General features: G+C 47.4%; 2 protein-coding genes across 2 annotated transcripts; one reads left to right on the top strand and one right to left on the bottom strand.

The window, feature by feature from the left end:
* Positions 1-1,408: 1,408 nt before the first annotated feature.
* ZBTB8OS (zinc finger and BTB domain containing 8 opposite strand) lies at positions 1,409-7,061 on the top strand. The gene is made up of 7 exons (XM_056845985.1): positions 1,409-1,519; positions 1,932-1,956; positions 2,818-2,939; positions 3,541-3,623; positions 4,603-4,655; positions 5,368-5,404; positions 6,936-7,061. The coding sequence occupies exons 1-7, from the start codon at positions 1,432-1,434 to the stop codon at positions 7,020-7,022; spliced, it is 495 nt and encodes a 164-aa protein (XP_056701963.1). The 5' UTR covers positions 1,409-1,431; the 3' UTR covers positions 7,023-7,061.
* An 8,459-nt stretch (positions 7,062-15,520) lies between these two features.
* Positions 15,521-21,366, bottom strand: LOC130474741 (ferritin heavy chain B-like). The gene is made up of 4 exons (XM_056846436.1): positions 21,265-21,366; positions 18,850-18,996; positions 16,662-16,787; positions 15,521-15,691 (listed from the first exon to the last, which is right to left on the bottom strand). The coding sequence occupies exons 1-4, from the start codon at positions 21,364-21,366 to the stop codon at positions 15,521-15,523; spliced, it is 546 nt and encodes a 181-aa protein (XP_056702414.1).
* Positions 21,367-21,784: the final 418 nt, after the last annotated feature.

Genomic DNA, 21,784 nt, shown 5'->3' with positions numbered 1-21,784 from the left:
TGGGTCTAATAAGATCCTATATCTATAATAGTAAAGTCCAATAGTCACTGATGTATGTATTTTCAAGATAGTTCAGCAGAAGAAATATTGTTTTCCAAAGATGACACGGGGATACGGCCGTTTCAAATTTCTTCAATACAATTCTTCATCAGTCCCCACTAAAAATATATAAAGAACAACATACATTGTTTCATATATACACACACTTGTACAAAACATACATACAATACATACAAAAATTATATACAATATATACACATCTAAGGTATGCTAATATACTTACAACATCAAGAAAACTTGATTCATATCATTTTTTACTGCAGTTAAAGGTACAAGATAGTCACCACGTTCCACTTAGGATACATTCAGTGCAGCAGTACATACTCATACTAACCCCCTCTAGTCAGTGGCAGAAACCAGAGTGCCCTTCCGGGCACCTTTGCTCCAGGGGGGCATCAGATCTTGAAAGGCACTTCAGGTATTCTTGCAATAGTCTTGTAAGGTAGGCCAGTTGCAGGGAAAAGAATTGCTGAGAGAAGCCGGCAAGATGGTTACTGTGCAAAAGGATAGAGACTTGGACAGAAATTCTCGGCATGTGTGTGTGCGTGTGTGTATGTTAAGTGCCATAAAGCAAAATAAGAACCACGTTGCTCAAAAATTAGACAAAAACAACAACGCCATGACAGTGCAATTGCAGTAGCCACTGTGGTGAAGTTAGGATTGTCAGACAAGTACCTGGCAAACCCAGGTTCGAATCCCTACTCCATGCCATGGGAGCTCGCTGGGTGACCTTGGGCCAGTCACACTCTCTCAGCTCAACCTACCTCACAGGGTTGTTGTGAGGATTAAACGGAGGAGAGGAGAACGATGTAAGCCGCCTTGGATCCCCACTAGGGAGAAATGAAGGGTATTAAATAAATAAATAAATAAATAAATAAATGCACCAGTCCAGAATTGTTTTTGGGGAGGGGGCGCACGGCAATATCCTGGGTACCTCGGCTAATCCTTGCACGAAACCTGCTTAAATCAAAATGTGTAGAAAGGTGGTTAGCATTTATTTATCTACTTTGCAAATGCCCATGGGATCGTGATAAGAGTTTGATGCCCGTGGTGTGAGTGTGTAAGCTAGCTTTCTTTCTTTCTTTCTTTCTTTCTTTCTTTCTTTCTTTCTTTCTTTCTTTCTTTCTTCCTTCCTTCCTTCCTTCCTTCCTTCCTTCCTTCCTTCCTTCCTTCCTTTCTTTCTTTCTTTCTTTCTTTCTTTCTTTCTTTCTTTCTTTCTTTCTTCCTTTCTTCCTTCCTTCCTTCCTTCCTTCCTTCCTTCCTTCTTGTAGCTGTTCCTTTAAATCTGGGCCTCGGCAGCTGCAAACTTCCCCGAAGCCGAGGCCATTTTCCCCCCCGCCCCCTTTTGCAAAGGAGGAAGCGACACCAGCCATGGCAGACGACGAGCGCGACTATAACTTGAACGAGGAGCAAAAAGGCATCAAAGCCAAGTATCCTCCCATCCAGAGGAAATACGAGTGTGGGTACCCCATGGCTGCCAGAACTCAAAGGGGTGGGGGTGGGGGTCGCGCGTCCCTGGCGGGGGTCCGGCTGCCTTTCGGAACATGGGCTTAAGAAGGCTTGCCGGGACCAGCCTGCGGGGAATTGCCCGGAGCTCCCCGCGCGCCTGGCATGCTTGGGTGGGCGAGGGAACCCAAGGGGAGCGAAGGCTTTGGAGGCCGACCTCCCTTGGTGTGGGTTCCCCTTTGCGAAGAAGCCAGCCCGTCCCAGTTGTGGGCATTGTAGGTGCCTTGGGGCAGGGACCTTCGCCCTGTTAGCTGACACCCCTCCCCCTAAGTGTCAGGGTAATGACTCGCTGCCTAGCTCGTACATCTACTTTTGAACTTTCCCAACTGATCTACATTTTCTCTGTCTTTTAAATTCCGGTTTAGATTTGGATCATACTGCGGATGTGCAGTAAGTATGGATTTCCTTAGAAGGGAAGGGTGGTGATAAAGTTATATGTATTTAAAGTGTTTCTATTCCTCGCTTGTTTAGTCTTTTTTCCCTACTCTGGGGGAAACATTTCTGCGGGCCACTTTTCAGCTGTTGCAATAACAGTTGTTCCGATTTATTGTTTATGTTTTATATTTTTTGATGTTTTATTATGGACGTTTTACAATGAGGGATGTTTCAATATTGTGAGCTGCCTTGAACACTTTCTGTGAAGAGATCAGCCAACAGAAATTTTCAGTAAAATTATCTAACGTTTTGCCAGTGATGTTACTGTTGGTCCTTCTTTGCTTGGGTCAAATAAGAACCCTGCTGGTCAGCCTAGTGTGGCATCCTGTTTTCCACACAGGCTAGTCAGATGCCCCCTGGAAGTCCTACAGGCAGGGTATGGAGGCCAAAGCTCTTTTGTTGCCCCCAATAACTGGTATTTACAGGTACTTTGCCTTTGAACATGGAGGTTCCACTTAGACATTACAACTAATAGACATTGATGGACCGTGAATGTAGACCTTCTGAAGCTGCTTGGGAGAATAATAATCACTTCATCCTGTAGCAGTGAGTTCCATATGTCCACGTACCTGACATCCTGATTGTATGGGGCTGTATGGGTAACCCCCACCAAAGGCTGCAAATGGGGGAGGGCAAAATGTCAAGGGCCAAGAAAACAGATCTCAGTTTTGTTGTGTTTTTCCTAACAGTAAATTGCTAATACTCCCCCTCCATCCTTTCCCATATGATGGCTTCAAGTTTCTTGCCTGCAGGCTCCTGTTTTATGCTTTTTAGCGCTGCTCTGCGGAAGGCTAATAAATGCTGATGTTCCTTTAGGTTGCATGCCTGGGGAGACACTCTGGAAGAGGCCTTTGAGCAATGTGCAATGGCCATGTTTGGGTACATGACGGACAACGAGACGGTTGAACCTCTGGACACGGTTGAGGTGGAGGCTGAGGGTAAGAAGGTGCTCGTTGGCCTGGATCCAATCGCTGGAAAGTTTGCTGGCATTGGCTTCCTGGGGTGAGAGAGAATGTGTGTGTGTGTGTGTGTGTGTGTGTGGGGTAGGGGGTTCTTTTGTTCTACACATGCCTGCTACAGGGAATGAGTGCAAGGGGCTATGTTCTGGTTCCTGGCCCGACCAAGACTGGCTCTCAGATGGGATTAGCAAGCAGTTCACCCCTCTCCTGAGGGCCTGCCTCTTGTTTGGGAAGCCTCCCTGGTGCTCAAGAGGTGATGCGCTGCCAGAGCATCTGAGCTTTTTTCCTTCTGAGAGCCAGCGTGGTATAATGGTTAAGAGCAGTGGACTCTGATCTTTGATTCTCCATTCCTCCACATGAGCAGCGGACGCTAATCTGGTGAACTGGGTTGGTTCCCTCACTCCTCCCCATGAAGCCAGCTGGGTGACGTTGGGCTAGTCATACTCTCTCAGCCCCACCTACATCACAGGGTGTCTGTTGTGCGGGGAGGAAGGGAAGGTGATTGTAAGCCGGTATGATTCTTCCTTAAGTGGTAGAGAAAGTCTACATATAAAAACCAACTCTTCTTCTGTTCCGACAGGCCATGACATGTTGTCTCTTCTTTTTCACTTTCTGGATGAGTGGCTGTATAAATTCAGTGCAAATGAGTTTTTCATTCCCAGGGTAAGTGCCTGCTGTTTGTCATCCTGTGGAAGAGGGCGGTTTCCCAGTTTCTTAAAGTAGGTTCTGTACTGTTGATACAGAATAGGCCATATGTGAGCCTCGCAGTGTTGCCCTGCCGAACTGTTGGGTCAGCCCCATCCTCGTCTCAGTTGGCCGCTTCTTGTCTGCTCGGCCAAGTTTGAAGCCTTCCTTTGACGGATGAGATTCCTTAGGCTGGAAGAAGGCTCCCAACTCGGCCCAGCAAAGTGGTAACGTACAAGCCAGCATCAAGCAGACAACAATCTGCCGTATGACAATCCGAAAAGGGAAGGGGGGGATGCAGCTGACAATCACAAAGCAGTGAGCTACTTTTGAATCTTGTGGTGCTGCTTTTAGGGTTCATTGTTAACAGGCAAAGGGAGGGATCTATTGCATGGTTAGGGGGTCTAGAGCAGGGGTTTTCAACAAGGGGGGGATTCCCCCCCGGGGGGGATTTTAGGGTTCCAAAGGGGGGATTGGGACCACTATTCAGCAAAGTGTGATGTCCTGTAGATTATGTGCAATCTGTAACATTGCAGGGTTTTTTTTTGAGTTAGACTATCTTGGGAAGGGGGGAATTATATTCTGAACAATGGTGAAAGGGGGTAATTGAGTAAAAAAGGTTGAGAACCACTAGTCTAGAGGGTCTGCCTGCAATATGTTAGCAGTATTCAGATGGTGATTCAGGATACTTTATGCAAACAGTTACATTAAAAGTTGTAGAAGATGCTGAAATTGGGGAAAATAAATAGTTGGAGATAAAGGCTGGTGAGAGGTTCCCCCACTCCACCCCAAACTCCACTGAACTTGTGCTGTGGAGTCGTAGAGACAGGAGAGATTCTTCTGCTTGGATTTAAGATAGACACATTTATCAGATGATGTTAGAGCTCTGTGAAAGGGCAAGGTATTTAGTAGCAACTTTTTAAATGAGAAAAAATATATCTCCCTCTTTTTTTTGTAGGAAGTAAAAGTGGTTTCTCTTGATCGAATAAGCTTCAAAATAAGGTCCATTGGGTGAGTAAGCAGAAGAACTACATTTAAAAGAGAAATATTGGGATTTCAGGGAACAAAGACACGTCTGTCCTGTGCCAAAAGACTGTCCACACGCTGCATAGCAGAAGTCTCAAGATGGTATTTTGCAGTACAAAGTTTCCCACAGAGACTTTACTTTTCATTGGTTTATTAAATTTATATCCCACACTTCTCGAAACAATATTTTAGCTATTTTACTTCATTTGTATCCTCAGTGGGGAACAATGTAAGTTCGTTGTGTTCCATTGGGGAAAAGGGCAGGGTATAAATGGAGTAAAACTAAACAAGAGCAGCAAAGTGGGAGAGAGGGCCACATCTAGGGTTGTACCTGCTTTGGAGGGTGTGGAATTGGACACTGGATCTCCCACTTTCCAGATGTGGCCATCAGGTGCAAAAAAATCGCCACTTCAGCTTTGGGTTCAAAGCTGTTCTGGCTTGACTTGGAGGTTCCGCTGATCCTTGATCATGGGGCACACTTATTGCGTGAGCGCTGCCCACTCACTTTGTGGTTTGGTTCGTCTGAGGCAATGGCCTTGGCTGTTGGTCGTGCCCTGGTGGTCGTTTAGATCCTCAGAACAATCGGCATTCCAGGCATCTGTCTGAAAAAGACCAGTGATTTTTGTTTCTTCAGACCCTATAATTTCATTCAGAACTCCACTAATACATGCATTTTTTTTTTTTTTTGCCTTTTAAGGTGGGGGGAAGAATTCTCTTTGCCCAAACATCCTCAGGTATGATATAAATGTGTGTGTGTGTGTGTGTGTGTGTGAGAGAGAGAGAGAGAGAGAGAGAGAGAGCTGTTATCAGTTCTTCTGTGTATTATATGCAGGGCTAGCCTCACTAGCCACTCTGAGAACCACACTCCTATATCCATGTACATCTCAGCCTGCTGTGACCACCTTGCTTCCCTGCCCCTAATTTGTTCTAATCTCTAGGGCAGCGGTTCCCAAACTTTTTGAGTCATGGAGCACTTTTCAGGAGGTAAATTCATCATGGAGCACTAATTTTCAACTAGCACCTATATACTAAACCAAATGACAGTAATATTTTTTTCCCAATCTCTTCATGGAGCACTAGGATATGTTTCGCGGAGCACCAAGTGCTCTGTGGAGCACAGTTTGGGAACCACTGCTCTAGGGTCTCCTGTGGGGAAATATTGCAAAGAAACTATCAGTGCAACCTACAACATACACGGCTGCCCCAGATTCTTTGGAAGTCAATAAGAAGAGATGGTGCCTCTGATATGGAGAAGATTCTCAGAATGGGGGTGGGGAGGTGGAAATGCATCGTCTCTCAGTGTTCAGTTGAAAGATACCGTTGCTTTTGTTTCTTGCTCATTGTCTTGGGCCGACTGCAGATGTTGTACAGCTCATTCACTCAAACATGGCTTCTTGCTTGGGAAATCCACAAACACATTCCTCTTCCTCTCTCCTGTGTGGGCATTGGAAGTAATAGTTAAATATGACTGCACAGAAGCCAGTGTGGCATTGTGGTTAGAGCGTCAGTATAGAATCTGGGTGATGCAGGTTCAGATCCCGACTCTGCTTGCTGGGTGACCTAGGGCCAGTCACGCACTCTTAGCCCAACCTACCTTACAGGGTTGTAGTGAGGATAAGATGAAAGAGTGGAGACCGTTGTAAACCACTTTGGGTCCCCATTGGGGAGAAAAATAGGATAAAAAGCAAGTCACGAAAGAAATTTCCACTAACCATTGTTAAGTAAAAGGTAAAGGTCCTCTGTGCAAGCACCAGGTCATTCCTGACCCATGGGGTGACGTCACATCCCGATGTTTCCTAGGCAGACTTTGTTTATGGGGTGGTTTGCCAGTGCCTTCCCCAGTCATCTTCCCTTTACCCCCAGAAAGCTGGGTACTCATTGTTAGATCACAGGTAATTAACCCATTTCCAAATAAGCTTGGTAACTGTAGCTGGCAGGAAGTTAAGACTTAATGATAACCCTGGAAAGGCTGCAAAGTAGAAAGGAAGGGGGAATGCTTCGCAGTAACTTGCAAGTCGGTGAAATGCTCCCATTTTCAAAACCACTGTTTGGGAACTGGATGGCATTTTGTCTGCACTAGTCCTTGGAAAGTGGGACAATGTCTAAGTGAACAAATGCAACTGAACACAGAATTGAAGAAATTCTAGGGAATGCTTTGACTGGGGGGAAAAAAACTTTCCCTGGTATCCAGGGTGTTCTTCCTATTTTTGCACAGAGGAATCCGGGAGCCCATCTGCACAATTTCGTTTTCTTATTCCCCCTCAGGGCACAGAGGTCAAAGCAATAACATACTCAGCAATGCAGATCGTTGAAGATGAAAAACCAGAGGTCTTTGTCATCATCGACATCTAAAAGAAGAAAATCGGCCCATCCTCGTGCCTTGGCAGAAGTACGAGATGCTTCCAAGCAAAGAGCCTGTTGCGATGAAGGAGAAGGTGGGCTAGTTCACCGCAGTCCTGCAGGGACGCGAAGGTGTCTGGAACGGCTGAATGGGAGAGAATCTCGGTGCATGTCTCATTCCGGGATGCCTTTGTGGAAGAACCGCACTAGGAATGTTCTGATGAGCTCATGTGTGCGGGAAGATTAATACCCGCTGGTGATGGCTTCTTACTCAGAATAAATTGAGAAGATAGGAGAATAATGCTTTTGATAAGGGAAAAGGTGGAACAAAGAGTTGGAATGTCAATATGGACCGAGCTAGATTGGACTTCAGTTGCAGCTGAGAGCCCAACAGGATGTTGGGGTTTTGAGCTTTGTAGAGTCCAGGCTCCCCGAAAACCCGGTTGGTCTCTAAGGTTCTACTGGACTCGAATCTAGCTGCTCTGCCACAGACCAACATGGCTACCCTCTGAAAATATGGACTAACTGTGCTATCCTGAATAATGTCAACCTTTTTTCTTCTACCTCCTTTTATTGTTTTTAATCCATGACTTGGGCCAGATGAAATTTCCAGCAGCACCCTTTCCACCAGAGAGGAGCCAGCAAGAGATTTCTGCCACCAAACGATTCTGTTTCTCTTCCCATCTCTTTGCTTGGCCCCGTAGGAAGCTGTACACCCTGCGTTCCATGCAAACATAGTGTGCCATGTAATGTTCCGTGCAAATATAATGTGCATAAACTGTGGTTAAGAGAGACTGAGCGCATGCTTCCTCCTCTCTGCCCAGGCAAGGAACATAAACAGCTTGCCCCCCTCCCTCCTTCAAACCATGGTTCCCAAGGCTTACAATTGAGCATAACCAGCATGGGTGCAGGTATAACAGTGCATATTGGTTAAAACAAACCACAGAATGGATTTGGTGAGGGGGGATTTATGCATGATGGGTATTTGGGATGTACATTCTTTCTTATTTCCCAATACTTATACCCAACCTAAAAAATAAATGTGGGAAAGGGGGCAGTTTTCTGTGTGTCTGTTTTTGTACTTGTTCTCCTTTCGGTTGGAGGTGGAAAGAGCATTTTATGGATCATCTGTGTATGTGTGTGTACTAATTTGGGTTGGGGGGGGTCTAACATGCTTGCATTGAGATTGGGCCCCCAGATGCCGTTCCCTTGGCAGCAGTGTTGATTTCTGCAGGCCTGCCTGGGCATGTAGCCTGTTGCAGGACTCTTCGAGATGTAACCATTGTGTCTCCTACGTCTCACAGTGTAAATGCAATATTTTTGTGGCAAGATACTGCAGAGTCTTTCTGTGGGAGAAACAAGAACCCAGCAGGTTGCGGTGTTCTGCATCAGTCCCTGCGTGTTGGATTTTGACTTTCAAGCACAACACAATTCCATGATGTGCACTGACTGGTGTGGTGGTGGTGGGGGGAGAGATGAATCCTTGCTGCTGATTAAATACAGTGTATATCTGCAATGTTCAAGTGGCAGGGGCAGAAAGGTGGTTTTTTTTAAATTTGAAATTTTAAAAAATGTTAAATATAATCTGGATTTGAAACATACCGGTAGCCTGTTCATCATTGGGGCTAGTGACTGTCGATGCTCTTGCATGACAAGAGGTCGGGTGCAATAATAATAATAATAAGAGTGGCTTTTATATGCCGACTTTCTCTACCACTTAAGGAAGAATCAAACCGGCTTACAATCGCCTTCCCTCCCCACGACAGACACCCTGTGAGGTAGATGGGGCTGAGAGAGCTGTGACTAGCCCAAGGTCACCCAGCTGGCTTCATGTGTAGGAGTGGGGAAACAAATCCAGTTCACCAGATTAGCGTCCGCCACTCATGTGGAGGAGTGGGGAATAGAACCCGCTTCTCCAGATCAGATTCCGCCGCTCTAAACCACCGCTCTTAACCACTACACCATGCTGGCTCAGTTTGCTTGTTGACCTTCCTGTCCTTACTCAAGACACTCGCAACTTCATAGAGGAATTAACCGCAGCAGAGAGAAAGAGAACCAGCAGAGAGAAAGAGAACTGAGGGCTTCTTCCTCTGCTTGGGGCAGGAGTTGTTCTCTAAACACTCAGGCTTGGTGCAGGCCTGCACTGAGCAAGATCCCGGTAACAGCCAGCCGCCTCTTCTCTTCTAACATGCACATTCACTGGTGCTCAGCTGACACAGGGCAATCCCTGCCTCACCTATCCTTTGCTGACCCTTCGCCTTCTGCTCAGGCATGGAATGCGAAGTAGTCTTAGCTTGTGTTCTTTACCTGAGGGAAGGGAGAGGGCTGGACACGCAGGCTTCCATTCCCCCAGTGGGCTGGTAGGGGAAGAAGACGAAGGGCGTCGCTGCATCCTACCACTCTTCTGCTGTGTGCATTCACCACAGACCAGAAGAAGCCTGTGACATTCTCTGTGTTTGCTGCACAGTTAATAGGCTTCATACAGACCTGGGCCTAAAATGTAACTGGAGAAGTAGTGGAATGCTAGAACTCAGTGACACCCAACTGACTTGTTGCAAAGTAGGTTCAGGACAAATTGAAATACTTCTTTACTAAACAAGTAATTTAGTTGTGAAATTCAATGCTGGTAGTGAGGGCCGTGGGCACAGAAAGCTTTAAAAGGAGGTTAGACAGATTAGTGGAGGAGAAATCCATCAATGGGGAGGGGCTGTGGCTCAGCGGTAAAGCGTCTGCTTGGCATGCGGAAGGTCCCAGGTTCAATCCCCGGCATCTCCAGTTAAAGGGACTGGGCAAGTAGGTGATGCGAAAGACCCCTGCCTGAGACCCTGGAGAGCTGCTGCCGGTATGAGTAGACAATACTGACTTCGATGGACCGAGGGTCTGATTCAGTATAAGGCAGCTTCATGGGTTCAATGGCTACTAGCCACAGTGACTGAAGGAAGCCTCCATATATATAGTTAGCACATCTCTGAATCCCAGTGCTTGGAGGCTGTAGTCTCGAGGCCTTGTTTATTTGGCCTTCTAGAAGAAGAAGAGGAAGAGTTAGTTTTTATACCCCATTTTTCTCTACTTTTAGTGGTCTCAAAGCAGCTTACAGTCACCTCCCCCCCCCCATGCAGGCAACAGGCACCTTGTGAGATAGGTGAGGCTGAGAGAGTTCTGAGGGAACTGTGACTAGCCCAAGGTCACCCAGCTGGCTTCATGTGGAGTAGTGGGGAATGACACCCGGTTCTCCAAATTAGAGTCTGCCACTCTTAACCACTACCCCACGCTGACTCTTGACAACTGCTTAGCTGCTGTGTGAAACAGTATGCTGGACTAGACAGACCACTGGTCTGATCTAGCAGGGTCTTATCTTCTGAGGCCCTAATACAATGTGGGTATGAGGGAAGGCCAAACAGTATTGAGTAACATCTCCTTAAGTATTTGCTTTCTTCCTTTCAGGTGCTCCTTACTTGGCCTCAGAAGAGCAATTGTCAAAATGTGGGGAGGAGAAAGGAGCATAGCAGTGGTTATTTATGTTGGCATGTGTGTCTGTGTAAAGTGCTGTCAAGTCACACCCGATGTATAGCAACCCAGTGGGTTTTCAAGGCAAGAGACTAACAGAGGTGGTTTGCCAGTGCCTTCCCCTGCACAGCAACCCTGGTATTCCTTGGTGGTCTCCCATCCAAGTACTAACCAGGGCTGACCCTGCTTAGCTTCTGAGATCTGATTAATTCAGGCTAACCTGGGCCATCCAGGTCAGGGCTATGTTGGCACATGGGTGTTTGAAATAAATATGTTTTAGTGCACCATTGGAGAATGGGCAGAGTGGGATGCGGAAGCAGCGCTTGAGCATGCTCAGCCGGGGCGGTGCTGCTGTCATCCCCGTGGACTGGGTCTGAGCTGGGTTGGTTCAGCAGCCCAATGGGAACTTCCCCAGTAAGTTACAGGGCCAGTCTGCTGCCCTCACATTACAATTACAGCCCATTCCTGAGCCGTGCTGGCGGCCCGACCCAAAGGCCTTGGGAAGCTGACAAAGGCCTCATCCGGCTCAAGAGCCCACAACACCGGCGCCCAGAAGGCGCACGCTGGCATTAGTGGCCCCAGCGTTGGCATGCAGGCCCGGACGCTGGTCCCCGGACGCTGCCACGGCAGCGCTGGGCACGGACACTGCCGGAGCCTCCCGCTGGCATCCAGCCGCCGGCACAGGCCTCAGCGGTGCCCCGGGAGGCGTTCCCAGGGCGTTCTGGCGCCGGCTGGGGGGCGGGGCCGACGTTAGCTTCCTGAGCCATTTTGGCTCAGGAACACCCCCTTTTGCTGAGATATGCCACCTATGAGGGTTGCACCCCTTTTTTTGCGCCGGGTAGAGGTTTTGGCGGTGCCGAAACCTCCTTAGGAGAACACCATGGGGTTGCCTGCTAAGCCCGGCGCAGGCATTCCTCTCAGGAATGCGCTGTTAAGGGACCCAAATAAAATGTTGGTTGGTTTCCCCCACTCCTACATGTGAAGCCAGCTGGGTGACCTTGGGCTAGTCATAGCTCTCTTAGAGCTCTCTCAGCCCCACCTACCTCACAGGGTGTCTGTTGTGAGAAGGGGAAGAGAAGGTGATTGTAAGCCAGTTGTATATAAAAACCAACTCTTTTTCTTTTCTCCTAACAGCTCACAGCCCAAAATGAATGACGCGTCCCTCCCAAACCTGTAGTGAAACCCTTCATTTATATCCTGTCTAGAAATCTTAAATGAGGAACAAGTCCAGGCCCGAACAAGCTGTTTTTTCCTGGGCATAACATAAGAAGAGTCTTAACAGACCATACCTATGGTCCCTCCAGGTCGGTGTCCTGTTTTACACAGTCGCCAAACCAGCTGGGTTTCAGATGTTTACTGCCTCTAAATACGGAAGCTTCCCTTAGTCAGCATGGCTAGTAACTATCAATGGACCATGAAATCTGTCTAATGCCATCTTAAAACCATCTATCCTCATGGCCATCACTGAGTTCACTGGCGGGGAATTCCACAAGTTAATTACTCATTGAGTAAAGTAGTACTACTTTTTGCCCACCATGAACCTGTTGCCAGCTTTATTATGTATGAGTATAAATGGCGTACCCAGCTTGCTGAGGGTAAAGGGAAGATGACGGGAAGGCACTGGCAAACCACCCCGCAAACAAAGTCTGCCTTGGAAACGTCGGGATGTGACGTCACCCCATGGGTCAGGAATGACCTGGTGCTTGCACAGGGGGCCTTTACCTTTTATAAATGGTGTCAAGTGACAACCAACCCATGGAGCCCCCCCCCCCAGCAAGGGGCTTTCGAGGCAAGTGATTGCACAGAGGTGATTTGCCATTGTCTTCTCTGTGCAAAGCCTTCCTTGGTGGTCTCCGATCGAGGTACTGAGCCTGCTTAGCTTAGGAGATCTCACAAGATCCGACTATACCATGCTGTCTTCCCTACCATCAACTTCACTGGGTGCCCGTGTTCTAGTGTTATGGGAGAGAGAGAAGAAAAAGTTCTTTCTGTCCACTGTCTTCACCTCATGCATAATTTTATTAACCTCTATCATGTTCCCAGGAGCCCCGTGGCGCAGAGTGGTAAGCTGCAGTACTGCAGTCCGAGCTCTGCTCATGACCTGAGTTCGATCCTAACGGAAGTCAGTTTCAGGTAGCTGAGGTTGACTCATCCTTCTGAGGTGGGTAAAATGAGTACCCAGCTTGCTGGGGGTAAAGGGAAAACGACTGGGGAAGGCACTAGCAAACCACCCCGTAAACAAAGTCTGCCTAGTAAATGTCAGGATGTGATGTCACCCCATGGGTCAGGAATGACCCGGTGCTTGCACAGGGGACCTTTACCTTTTTACCTTTATCATGTTCCCACTCGCTCAAGATAATGAATTGGGGAGAGCTCCCGAGAGAGGCGGTAATGTATTTTTAAGGCCCCCCAAAAATTCAACAGGCTTGATACAGAAAAAACTAATTTCATGTAACGGTGAAAATGCAATTTATGTTTTAAATTATCTTGGCCATGGGTGCAGATGTCCCTGTACAGAAATACCTGCAGTTATAGCAGGTGGCCAGCTTTACCATGCTGCTAGATTTCTCCAAGACTGCTGCATTAGCTGCCCTCGCTGGCATTCTGGCTAGAGAATGTCATGCTAATGAAATCAGGAAGCTGCTCCCTGCACATTGGCGTTCTTAGCTCCATGGTGTATTTGATTGTGGTCATGGAACAGGCAGCCTTGGCAGTAATTGACTGGCCTCTTGACCAGTGAGAGCACAGATGATTCTGGGTGCAGTCAGGACTCGTTGGTTTCAATGGACTTCACACATAGGGTTGCCGATCTCCAGCCGATAGAGATCAGTTCCCCTGGAGAAAATGGCTGCTTTGACAATTGGACTCTATGGCATTGAAGTCCCTCCCCAAACCCCGCCCTCCTCAGGCTCCGCCCCAAAAACCTCCCACCGGTGGCAAAGAGGGACCTGGCAACCCTATTCACACATCAATAAGGAAGGACAGATTTGTTTGATTTAGACTAAATGGCATGATTAACATATTTGCATAGGAGAGGCTTACAACTGAATACAAGTCCAGAATTAGTTTTTCAGCAATGTCTCTCCTCTGTGAAAGGATAAAGTATGTAGGTTTAATATGGACTACAGGTACCACAGCCATAGGACTTGCACATCGCACAGAATTGCTGAAACATCTTTATTCATAACTGATGCTAAAATAAAATTAGCAAAATGCTGATGTCTCAGTGGGTTGGACCCCACCAGTTTTCCACTCCCACAAAAGGGAGGAGAACTCCTTGCTGCAGACACACTCCCCCCACCCCCATCCCACTTAGATTTTTGTCCACATGGAACCCTAAATCCCTAGCATATGTTTTCAGGGGTCAAAACCCATCAGTATCTGCTCCTGAACCAAGATAATATATGTGGCTATATGTACCTGCGCTTGGTAAAAATGACCTTTTATTTCATTACAAGTGAGAAAATGCCATATGCGGTCTTAATGTTATCTTACATCTTATCCTTTCAAAATAACAAATAGGTACTAGTTTTGTACAAAACAGTTTTCAGTAGGATGTCTTCCCACATATAATGTGTCAAAATCATTACAACAGAAGGGTCCCAAATCCTATAGCACTGTTCCTCCAATGACAGGAAAATCCCTTTTTTCAGTAGCAGGAGAGAGCAATTTCCCCTGCTGTAAATGTGTATTATTCATTCTAAATGTTTTTCACTATAGCAACATGTATCCAACCAGTTCCTCTTTTGAAATGGCATTTGCATCTGTGGGTCGTCAATTTCTGCCAGTTCCCCATTCGAAAATCCGACCCCCACTTTGCCCCCTGTTTCTGTTGGCCTGCTGACCCCCAAGAACAACATTTCAGAGAGCTTAGTCAGCCATGGCAGGTGGGAGAGGCAGGAAAGTCCTGGCTCTGCAAAGTCCACAGATGGTTGGATACAGGCCAGCATTCAAATATCTTAACAGAATGATTCAGGAGGTATCTTAATGCTCATTATATGTTCCACTAATGAAGGGGCTGCCAAATAGGCCAATCATGCGGATGGCTACGACAGCCCCCCCACAGGCACACACAAGGCTAAAAGCTCCACCTGCATGGGGAGTGCAAAAATATGACTCTTGTCATATTGTTGTCATCCCTGCCAAAACCCCATCTAGTTAGATGAGGGGCAAAATATCAAACCAATGCAGAAACTGATAGGCAGCCCTTCCCGTCTTATAGGCATGTGCACGCGGGAGGTCCTCCCCCCACCCCCCAAAGGAGCAGCATGCCCCTTGGAAGGCTTGGTTTGCTAAGGGCATGAGCTCAAAGAGACCCAATTCATGAGTGAAACAATTCTGGCCAAACAGTAGCAGAGCCCAGAAAACCACAAGGCGCCCCAGAAAGGTTGACCGTGGACACAGCTCAACACATGAAGCTGCCTTATACTGAATCAGACCCTGGATCCATCAAAGTCAGTCTTGTCTACTCAGACGGCTAGCGGCTCTCCAGGGTCTCAGGCAGGGGTCTTTCACATCACCTACCTGCCTAGTCCCTTTAACTGGAGATGCCGGGGATTGAACCTGCATGCCAAGCAGATGCTCTGCCACTGAGCCACAGCCCCTCACGCAAAGAGGCAGTAGTATCGACAGGTTTGTAGGACAACAAAAGCGCTGCCTCTGGGACAGGCAAGAACCAAGGAAAGCAGAAAAGGGGGAAAGAACATTGGATTAGCCCAGTGGGGAGGCAGGGCCTTGGCTTGGGCCCAGCTGACAGTGGCAGAGGCCCAGAGGGGATGAGTGAGCCCTGTTTGGGAGCAACAAAATACCTTGATGCAGCCCTGCCCTGTCGCAGCTGAAACAGCAAGAGAGACTTGCACACCTTAAAAGACCCCACGTGTGATGGTGGCATATGTTTTGGTGGTCCAAATCTCTCACCAACGTTTATGATGCAACAGGTGAAACTGTATGCACCCATGCATGCACAATATACACAGCCTCAGCAGGTTCAACAAAAAGCCACTTTACTGCAGCGGAACGTCACTGGTGTCCCCGAGGGTGAGTTTGTCAAAGAAGTGCTCCCCCATGCCATCCTGGGGCACGCCCAGGTGCTTCAGGTTGGAGAGGTGGTCTCCCAGCTGCTTGATAGCCTGCGCTTGATCCACCAAAAATTGGGACTTGAGGAAGTTGCACAGCTGCACAGAAGAAGGAAGAGGGGGAGGTTCCTCAGGGCTTCCACACCACACATCGTCCAGAAAAGCAGGTGGTGGAGTGGGACCGGAGCTGAGATATTCCTCCGCCAACATATGATCAGCAAAAAAACTTCAGACTGCTCCAGAGTTTTCCCCTTCTCCCCCACAAGACAACCAGAAGTGTGCACGAAGGACACTGTGCTAACCTACATGCGATGCCTGCTGGGGCTCCCAGGCGAATCCACAAACTTGCTAGTTGAAAAGGTCTGACTTTCTCTACCACTTAAGGGAGAATCAAACCGGCTCCCCTCCCCACAACAGACACCCTGTGAGGTAGGTGAGGCTGAGAGAGTTCTAAAAGAGCTGTGACTAGCCCAAGGTCACCCAGCTGGCTTCATGTGTAGGGGTGGGGAAACCAACCTGGTTCACCAGATTAGCTGCTGCTGCTCATGTGGAGGAGCGGAGAATCAAACCCGGTTCTCCTGATTAGAGCCCACTGCTCCAAACCACCGCTCTTAACCACTACACCATGCTGGTTGGGTTCACTTGAGACCTGCCAGGCAGACCTGGCTAGAAATACAAAAGGTCTAATCTTCCTAGGTCCAATTGGTCACGTACCCCAAAAGACAGGAGCCTACAAGTCCCTTGCCCTGACATGAATGGCTCAGGCTAGCCAATCTCGTCAGATCTCAAACGCTAATCAAGTCAAACCCTGGTTAGTACTGGGACACCGCTCAGGAAGTCCAGGGTTACTACACAGAGACAGGCAATGGCCAACTACCTCTGTTTGTCTCTTGCTTTGAAAACCCTACGGGGTTGCCATGAGTTGGCTGTGACTTGACGGCACTTCCCACCACCACAGATCCCTCCGCTACATCTGGCCCTAAAGTGAGCCCTGCCACCTCAGGCATCCTCTCTCCCCACATCCTCCTGTCCAGATGTTCCTTTGGTTTGCCAGCACCAAGCCACCTGCCTGTGGGTCCCCCTCCTTCACAGCCAGGCGGTACAGGCCCAAGAGAGCTTGGTTCGTATTCTTCTCCAGCTGCAGGGCACACTGTAATGCCCCCAGGCTGCTCCTCCACTCATCCTGCTGTGGCTTCTGTTTGGGAAAGAAAGAGTTAAGAAACTCATGGTAGATACATATATACATTGCAGTAGCGTAGATAAAGCATCACACTGTTTGGATAGTTTATTTGCGGCCCTTGGCCAGATAAAACAAGATACATGGACTAAAATGGTCTTACCGACAAAGGTTTACAGTCCGAGTCTTAAGTCACTTAGAAAAAATAAATAACATCCAAGTTACATCAGCCATTTGGACTAAGAGACTACTCTGTGGCAACGAATTTTCATTGCAGCTGTACAAAATTTTGCTACCTGAGAGGTGATTGAGGGATTATCTCCTTGTAGGAGCTTTTATGTCTTTTCTCTTTCCCTGTTGGGTCCCATTCTCAGTATGAGGGGCTCAATAAACTTAGAATGGGGTATAGTGTAAAAGTTACAGTTCAGGAGAACATGTTCAGTGGTTTCTAAATCTCCGGATTTGCAGGGGCATAGTCTCTCTGCCTTGGGTATCTTCTTGAATGTCCCCTCTAACATAGCAGAGGGTAAGTCTGCACACCTAGCCAAGATAAAAGCCCTCCTATATTTGTTTATCTCTAAGTGTTTGCCTGAAGTCCCTATGCCAGCAATGAGAATCACTCTCCTTTACATCACTCCAGGAGTCTATTTTAGTGCAGGGCTAACAATAATTTGTATTTGTATTTGGTTCAGCTCTTCACATATACTTGAAGTCGCTTTCTACTAGCAAGGTCAATAGGGTTGCCAACCTCCAGGTGGTGGCAGGAGATCTCCTGCTATTACAACTGACCTCCAGCCGATAGAGATCAGTTCACCTGGAGAAAAATGGCCGCTTTGCCAATTGGACTCTATGGCACTGAAGTCCCTTCCCTTTCCAAACTTTGCGCTTTTTAGGCTCCGCCCCAAAAACCTCCTGCCAGTGGCGAAGAGGGACCTGGCAACCCTAAAGGTCAACCATTGTCCACTCTGATTGCAGTGCTCCTCCAGGGTCTCAGGTCAAAACCTTCCACAGCACCCACCGTCAGGTCCTTCTTTTAACAGGAGATGCTGGGGGCTGAACCTGCATACAAAGGAGCTGCTCTGCCACTGAGCTATGGCTCCCACCCCAGGCAGCTGCTTACAGGAAACTCAAAAGGGGGCATGAGGGTAGGAGCTCTCCCCTATTTTTTTTTTTGCCCCTAGTACCCAGTAGCTATGAGCATGAAGGTTAATTCACATGTCCTCTATGAATTTTTCCAATCCTTTTCCAGCTGTGCGTGGCCATCATTGTGTCAGCAGGAGGAGGAGGAGGAGAAGGAGAAGAAGAAGAAGAGTTGGTTTTTATATGCCGACTTTCGTTACCACTTAAGGGAGACTCAAACCAGCTTACAGTCACCTTCCCCACAACAGACACCCTAGGAGGTAGGTGGGGCTGAGAGAGCTCTAACTAGGGTTGCCAACCTCCAGGTGGTGGCTGGCGATCTCCTGCTATTACAACTGACCTCCAGGTGACAGACATCAGCTCACCTGGAGAAAATGGCCACTTTGGCAATTGGACTCTATGGCATTGAAGTACCTGAAGTCCCTAACAGAGGTGTAACTTGCCCAAGGTCACCCAGCTGGCTTCGTGTGTGGGAAACAAATCCAGTTCACCAGATCAGCCTCCGCCACTCATGTGGAGTAGTGAGGAATCAAACCCGGTTCTCCAGACCAGAGTCCGCTGCTCCAAACCTCACTACCTTTTTGTCTTGCCTGTGCTTGCACCTGGACACCCATGTCTAGTGCATGCTACTCCAGTGTGTTTTCTCAGTCCCATCTCTAAACACATACTTCTCATTCAGAAAACAGTTGTTAGTTCCACTACAAGGAACCCCAAGGCCTGCTCCGGCTGGCCATGGAGATCACAAGGCTCATGATCAAGTCCCCAGAAAGCAGTTCACTCAGCTCGCAAGCTGCTTCTGTGTGTCCCCCCCCAAAAAAACAACAACAGTGCACTTATTTATCTGAGGCAGGTCCCCACGGGATTGGTCCCCCTTCCATGGTTTCCCACTCTGGGTGGGCTGGCCCTCAGTTTTCTCAGTCAGGAAAGGAGACAAATGCACCTTGATGTCGTGGAGGAGGATGCGCCCCCCTCGCTTGTTTTGGTACTCCAAGAGCTTCTCTGCATATCCTCGCTTCTTGAGAGACTCCTCTTCTAGGAAGGCAGCCACTTGCTTGAGGGCCACGTCATCACGTCCAAAGTAGTAGGCCTGGGGTCAGGCATCGCAAGGAAAGCAGAAAACTCCAGTCAGTGTGAACAATTCCACGACTCTTCAGCCTAACTATGAACGGGGTCTAGAGAAGGGAATGGTTGCTTCTCTGTCTTTATGAAAGATGGCCATGTATTGGGGATAGGGTTGCCAACCTCCAGGTACTAGCTGGAGACCTCCTGCTATTACAACTGCTCTCCAGCTGATAGAGATCAGTTCACCTGGAGAAAATGGCCACTGGCAATTGGACTCTATGGCATTGAAGTCCCTCCCAAACACCACACTCCTCAGGCTCCACCCCCAAAACCTCCCACTGGTGGCGAAGAGGGACCTGGCAACCCTAATTGGGGACATTCAGTTGGCCTTCATTTATTTATTTTATGTTATTTTAAAAATGTATTTATATCTTGCCTTACCTCTTTAGAATCAAAGCAGCTAACAAAACAGCAACAAGCAGCAACACGTAAAAACGATCAAATAACATTTTATTTTAGGGTTGCCAACCTCCAGGTACCTATATACAAAGATAGAATGTAGCTAGCAAGCTACCAAACAAGATGGTCAGTTTTGATGTGCCTCTATCTGCTCCAGGCTCCATCTTCTTCCTTGGAAAGAAATATATAGAATAAGTCATTGTACTTACCTTTGAAAGACAATTGTTGAAACTGTTGAAACTGACCATCTTGTTTGGTAGCTTGCTAGCTACATTCTATCTTTGTATATATGTTCATGTATTTATCCTTATCATTGTTGGCTCCTTGCACTTGTATATAATATAATCACACTTTTGCATATAACTTAGTGAGCTTGATACTATTATTTCACACAGCTTGTCCATTTGGAATCGGTGCTTTATTTTTGCTAACCTCCAGGTACCAGCTGGAGATCTCCTGGTATTACAACTGATCTCCAGCCGATAAGAGATCAGTTTTCCTGGAGAAAATGGCCTCTTTGGCAATTGGTAGGGTTGCCAAGTCCTTCTTTGCCACCGGCGGGAGGTTTTTGAGGCAGAGCCTGAAGAGGGTGGGGTTTGGGGAAGGGAGGGACTTCAATGCTGGAGATCAGTTGTAATAGCAGGAGATCTCCTGCTAAAACCTGGAGGCTGAACTCAAGCAAAATTAGCACAAGCACAAAGCCCCAAATATCTGGCACATAAACTCCACACTAGGAATATGCGGATGATCTATATTGTCAAACGACAACCATGCACTGCAGTTGACAACAAACAAGATATGCTCATACAATTACATGGAACGTGAAGCGTTAGCCAGCCGTCCACTGTTACCAGGAAAGTACACCTTTGTCCAAATGAATTCTCAAGCATACGGAAGAATTTGAACTTGATAAAGCCGTTCATTAAATGGGACATATACCGGAAGCCCATTGCGTTTTAAATGTTCCGTTGCTTTTTTTACATGTTAAATGCTTCACATTCCATGTAAATGTATGAGCATATCTTGTTTGTTGTCAACTGCAGTGCATGGTTGCCGTTTGACAATATAGATCATCAGCATATTCCTAGTGTGGAGTTTATGTGCCAGATATTTTGGCCTTTGTGTTTGTGCTAATTTTGCTTGAGTTCTATTTCAAGCTATCTGTTGAGCACTTGTAGCCTGGAGGTTGGCAACCCTAGCAATTGGACTCTATGGCATTGAAGACTAAGGCTTGCTCAGGGTCCTCTGTGGGTGCAGATGATTAGGGAATGGTGTCCTTGATTTCCTCAGTTCAAGAATGAGAGCTCAGAGGTGACCCCCACCAGTTGAAGGGAAAGGGGAATTTTCTCTGTGTGTGCAAGAGGATGAGAGAAGAAACAGCATTTTTGTTGTTTTTTATTTAAATAAATGATGACATCCTCCCACACTAATCCAGGGCTGCTCATGACATATAGAAAATTATATGTAGAGTTTTCACCACTGTTGTTCTATTTTTGTCTCTACTTTATGTATATATTTTTTCTTTTTAAATTTTATTTAGTTGCTGGATTTTGAGTTTCCCCCCGCTGTTATTTTCCTTTTTTTAAAAAAAAGAAAAATAAAAAGGGAAAAAAATAACCTCAGAGCTATCACTGCCCAATGCTTTTTTTCGTACTTTCAAATTCTAAGCAGATATATCTGCACAAAGAGTGGAACTTGGTGGGAGCCAGGAACTCACTAATGTTCATCAATGGTTGGAGATATTTTCTTGCAGAGAGCTCATCTGATCTTGCAACAGTTCTCCTGGTCCCTAAGCCTACACAACTGTCCTTGACACAAATCCATACACTCTTACCATGGACAGGTAGACCAAGCTGGCATGCAGTTCCAGGTTCACCATCTGGTTCACAGCAAACTCACAATCCGGGTGGTAGTTCTGGCGTGTCCAGGAATCCATTGCTCTGCTCAATACTAAACCTGCCGGCAAAAGACTCTCCAATCAGGGTCTATTCCAATTCCATGCGGACAAAGACTTGCAAGGTCTGATGAAACCTGCCCACCATCATGGGTCTTTAGCACAATTCAAAGCAAAAAAACCCAGGCTGGGGCCAGAAGCCATGCAGTGAATGCACCGTCCTGAGAACATCAGCAACCTTGCAACAGATGAGGTTATGACTCTGCAACATGACACAAAGGTTGCCATGGCACCTGGAAAGGCAGACTGGTGCCTGGGAAACAGCAAAGTTGAACGGGACAGTCCTGATCCTGCAAGCGCTCCAGGTGACCACCAAGGGAGCCTCTACATAGGAAGGCAATGGCAAAGCACATCTGCTTCTCACTTGCCTTGAAAGGCCCTTGCTTGGCTCACCAGCAAG

This window comes from Euleptes europaea, chromosome 3 (genome assembly GCF_029931775.1).
Source record: "Euleptes europaea isolate rEulEur1 chromosome 3, rEulEur1.hap1, whole genome shotgun sequence".
Classification (NCBI taxonomy): domain Eukaryota; kingdom Metazoa; phylum Chordata; class Lepidosauria; order Squamata; family Sphaerodactylidae; genus Euleptes; species Euleptes europaea.
The sequence above is the reverse complement of the archived record's forward strand: the minus strand, read 5'-3'. Positions and strand labels throughout refer to the sequence as shown.

Coding starts and splice junctions, on each gene's coding strand:
- ZBTB8OS (XM_056845985.1), top strand. CDS start 1,432: ATGGCAGACGACGAGCGCGACTATAACTTGAACGAGGAGCAAAAAGGC. Junction 1,520..1,931: donor CATCCAGAGGAAATACGAGT/GTGGGTACCCCA, acceptor ATTCCGGTTTAG/ATTTGGATCATACTGCGGAT. Junction 2,940..3,540: donor GGTTGAGGTGGAGGCTGAGG/GTAAGAAGGTGC, acceptor CTGTTCCGACAG/GCCATGACATGTTGTCTCTT.
- LOC130474741 (XM_056846436.1), bottom strand. CDS start 21,366: ATGGATTCCTGGACACGCCAGAACTACCACCCGGATTGTGAGTTTGCT. Junction 16,788..18,849: donor TCCTCCTCCACGACATCAAG/GTGCATTTGTCT, acceptor TTTCCCAAACAG/AAGCCACAGCAGGATGAGTG. Junction 15,692..16,661: donor TGAAGGAGGGGGACCCACAG/GCAGGTGGCTTG, acceptor TCTTCTGTGCAG/CTGTGCAACTTCCTCAAGTC.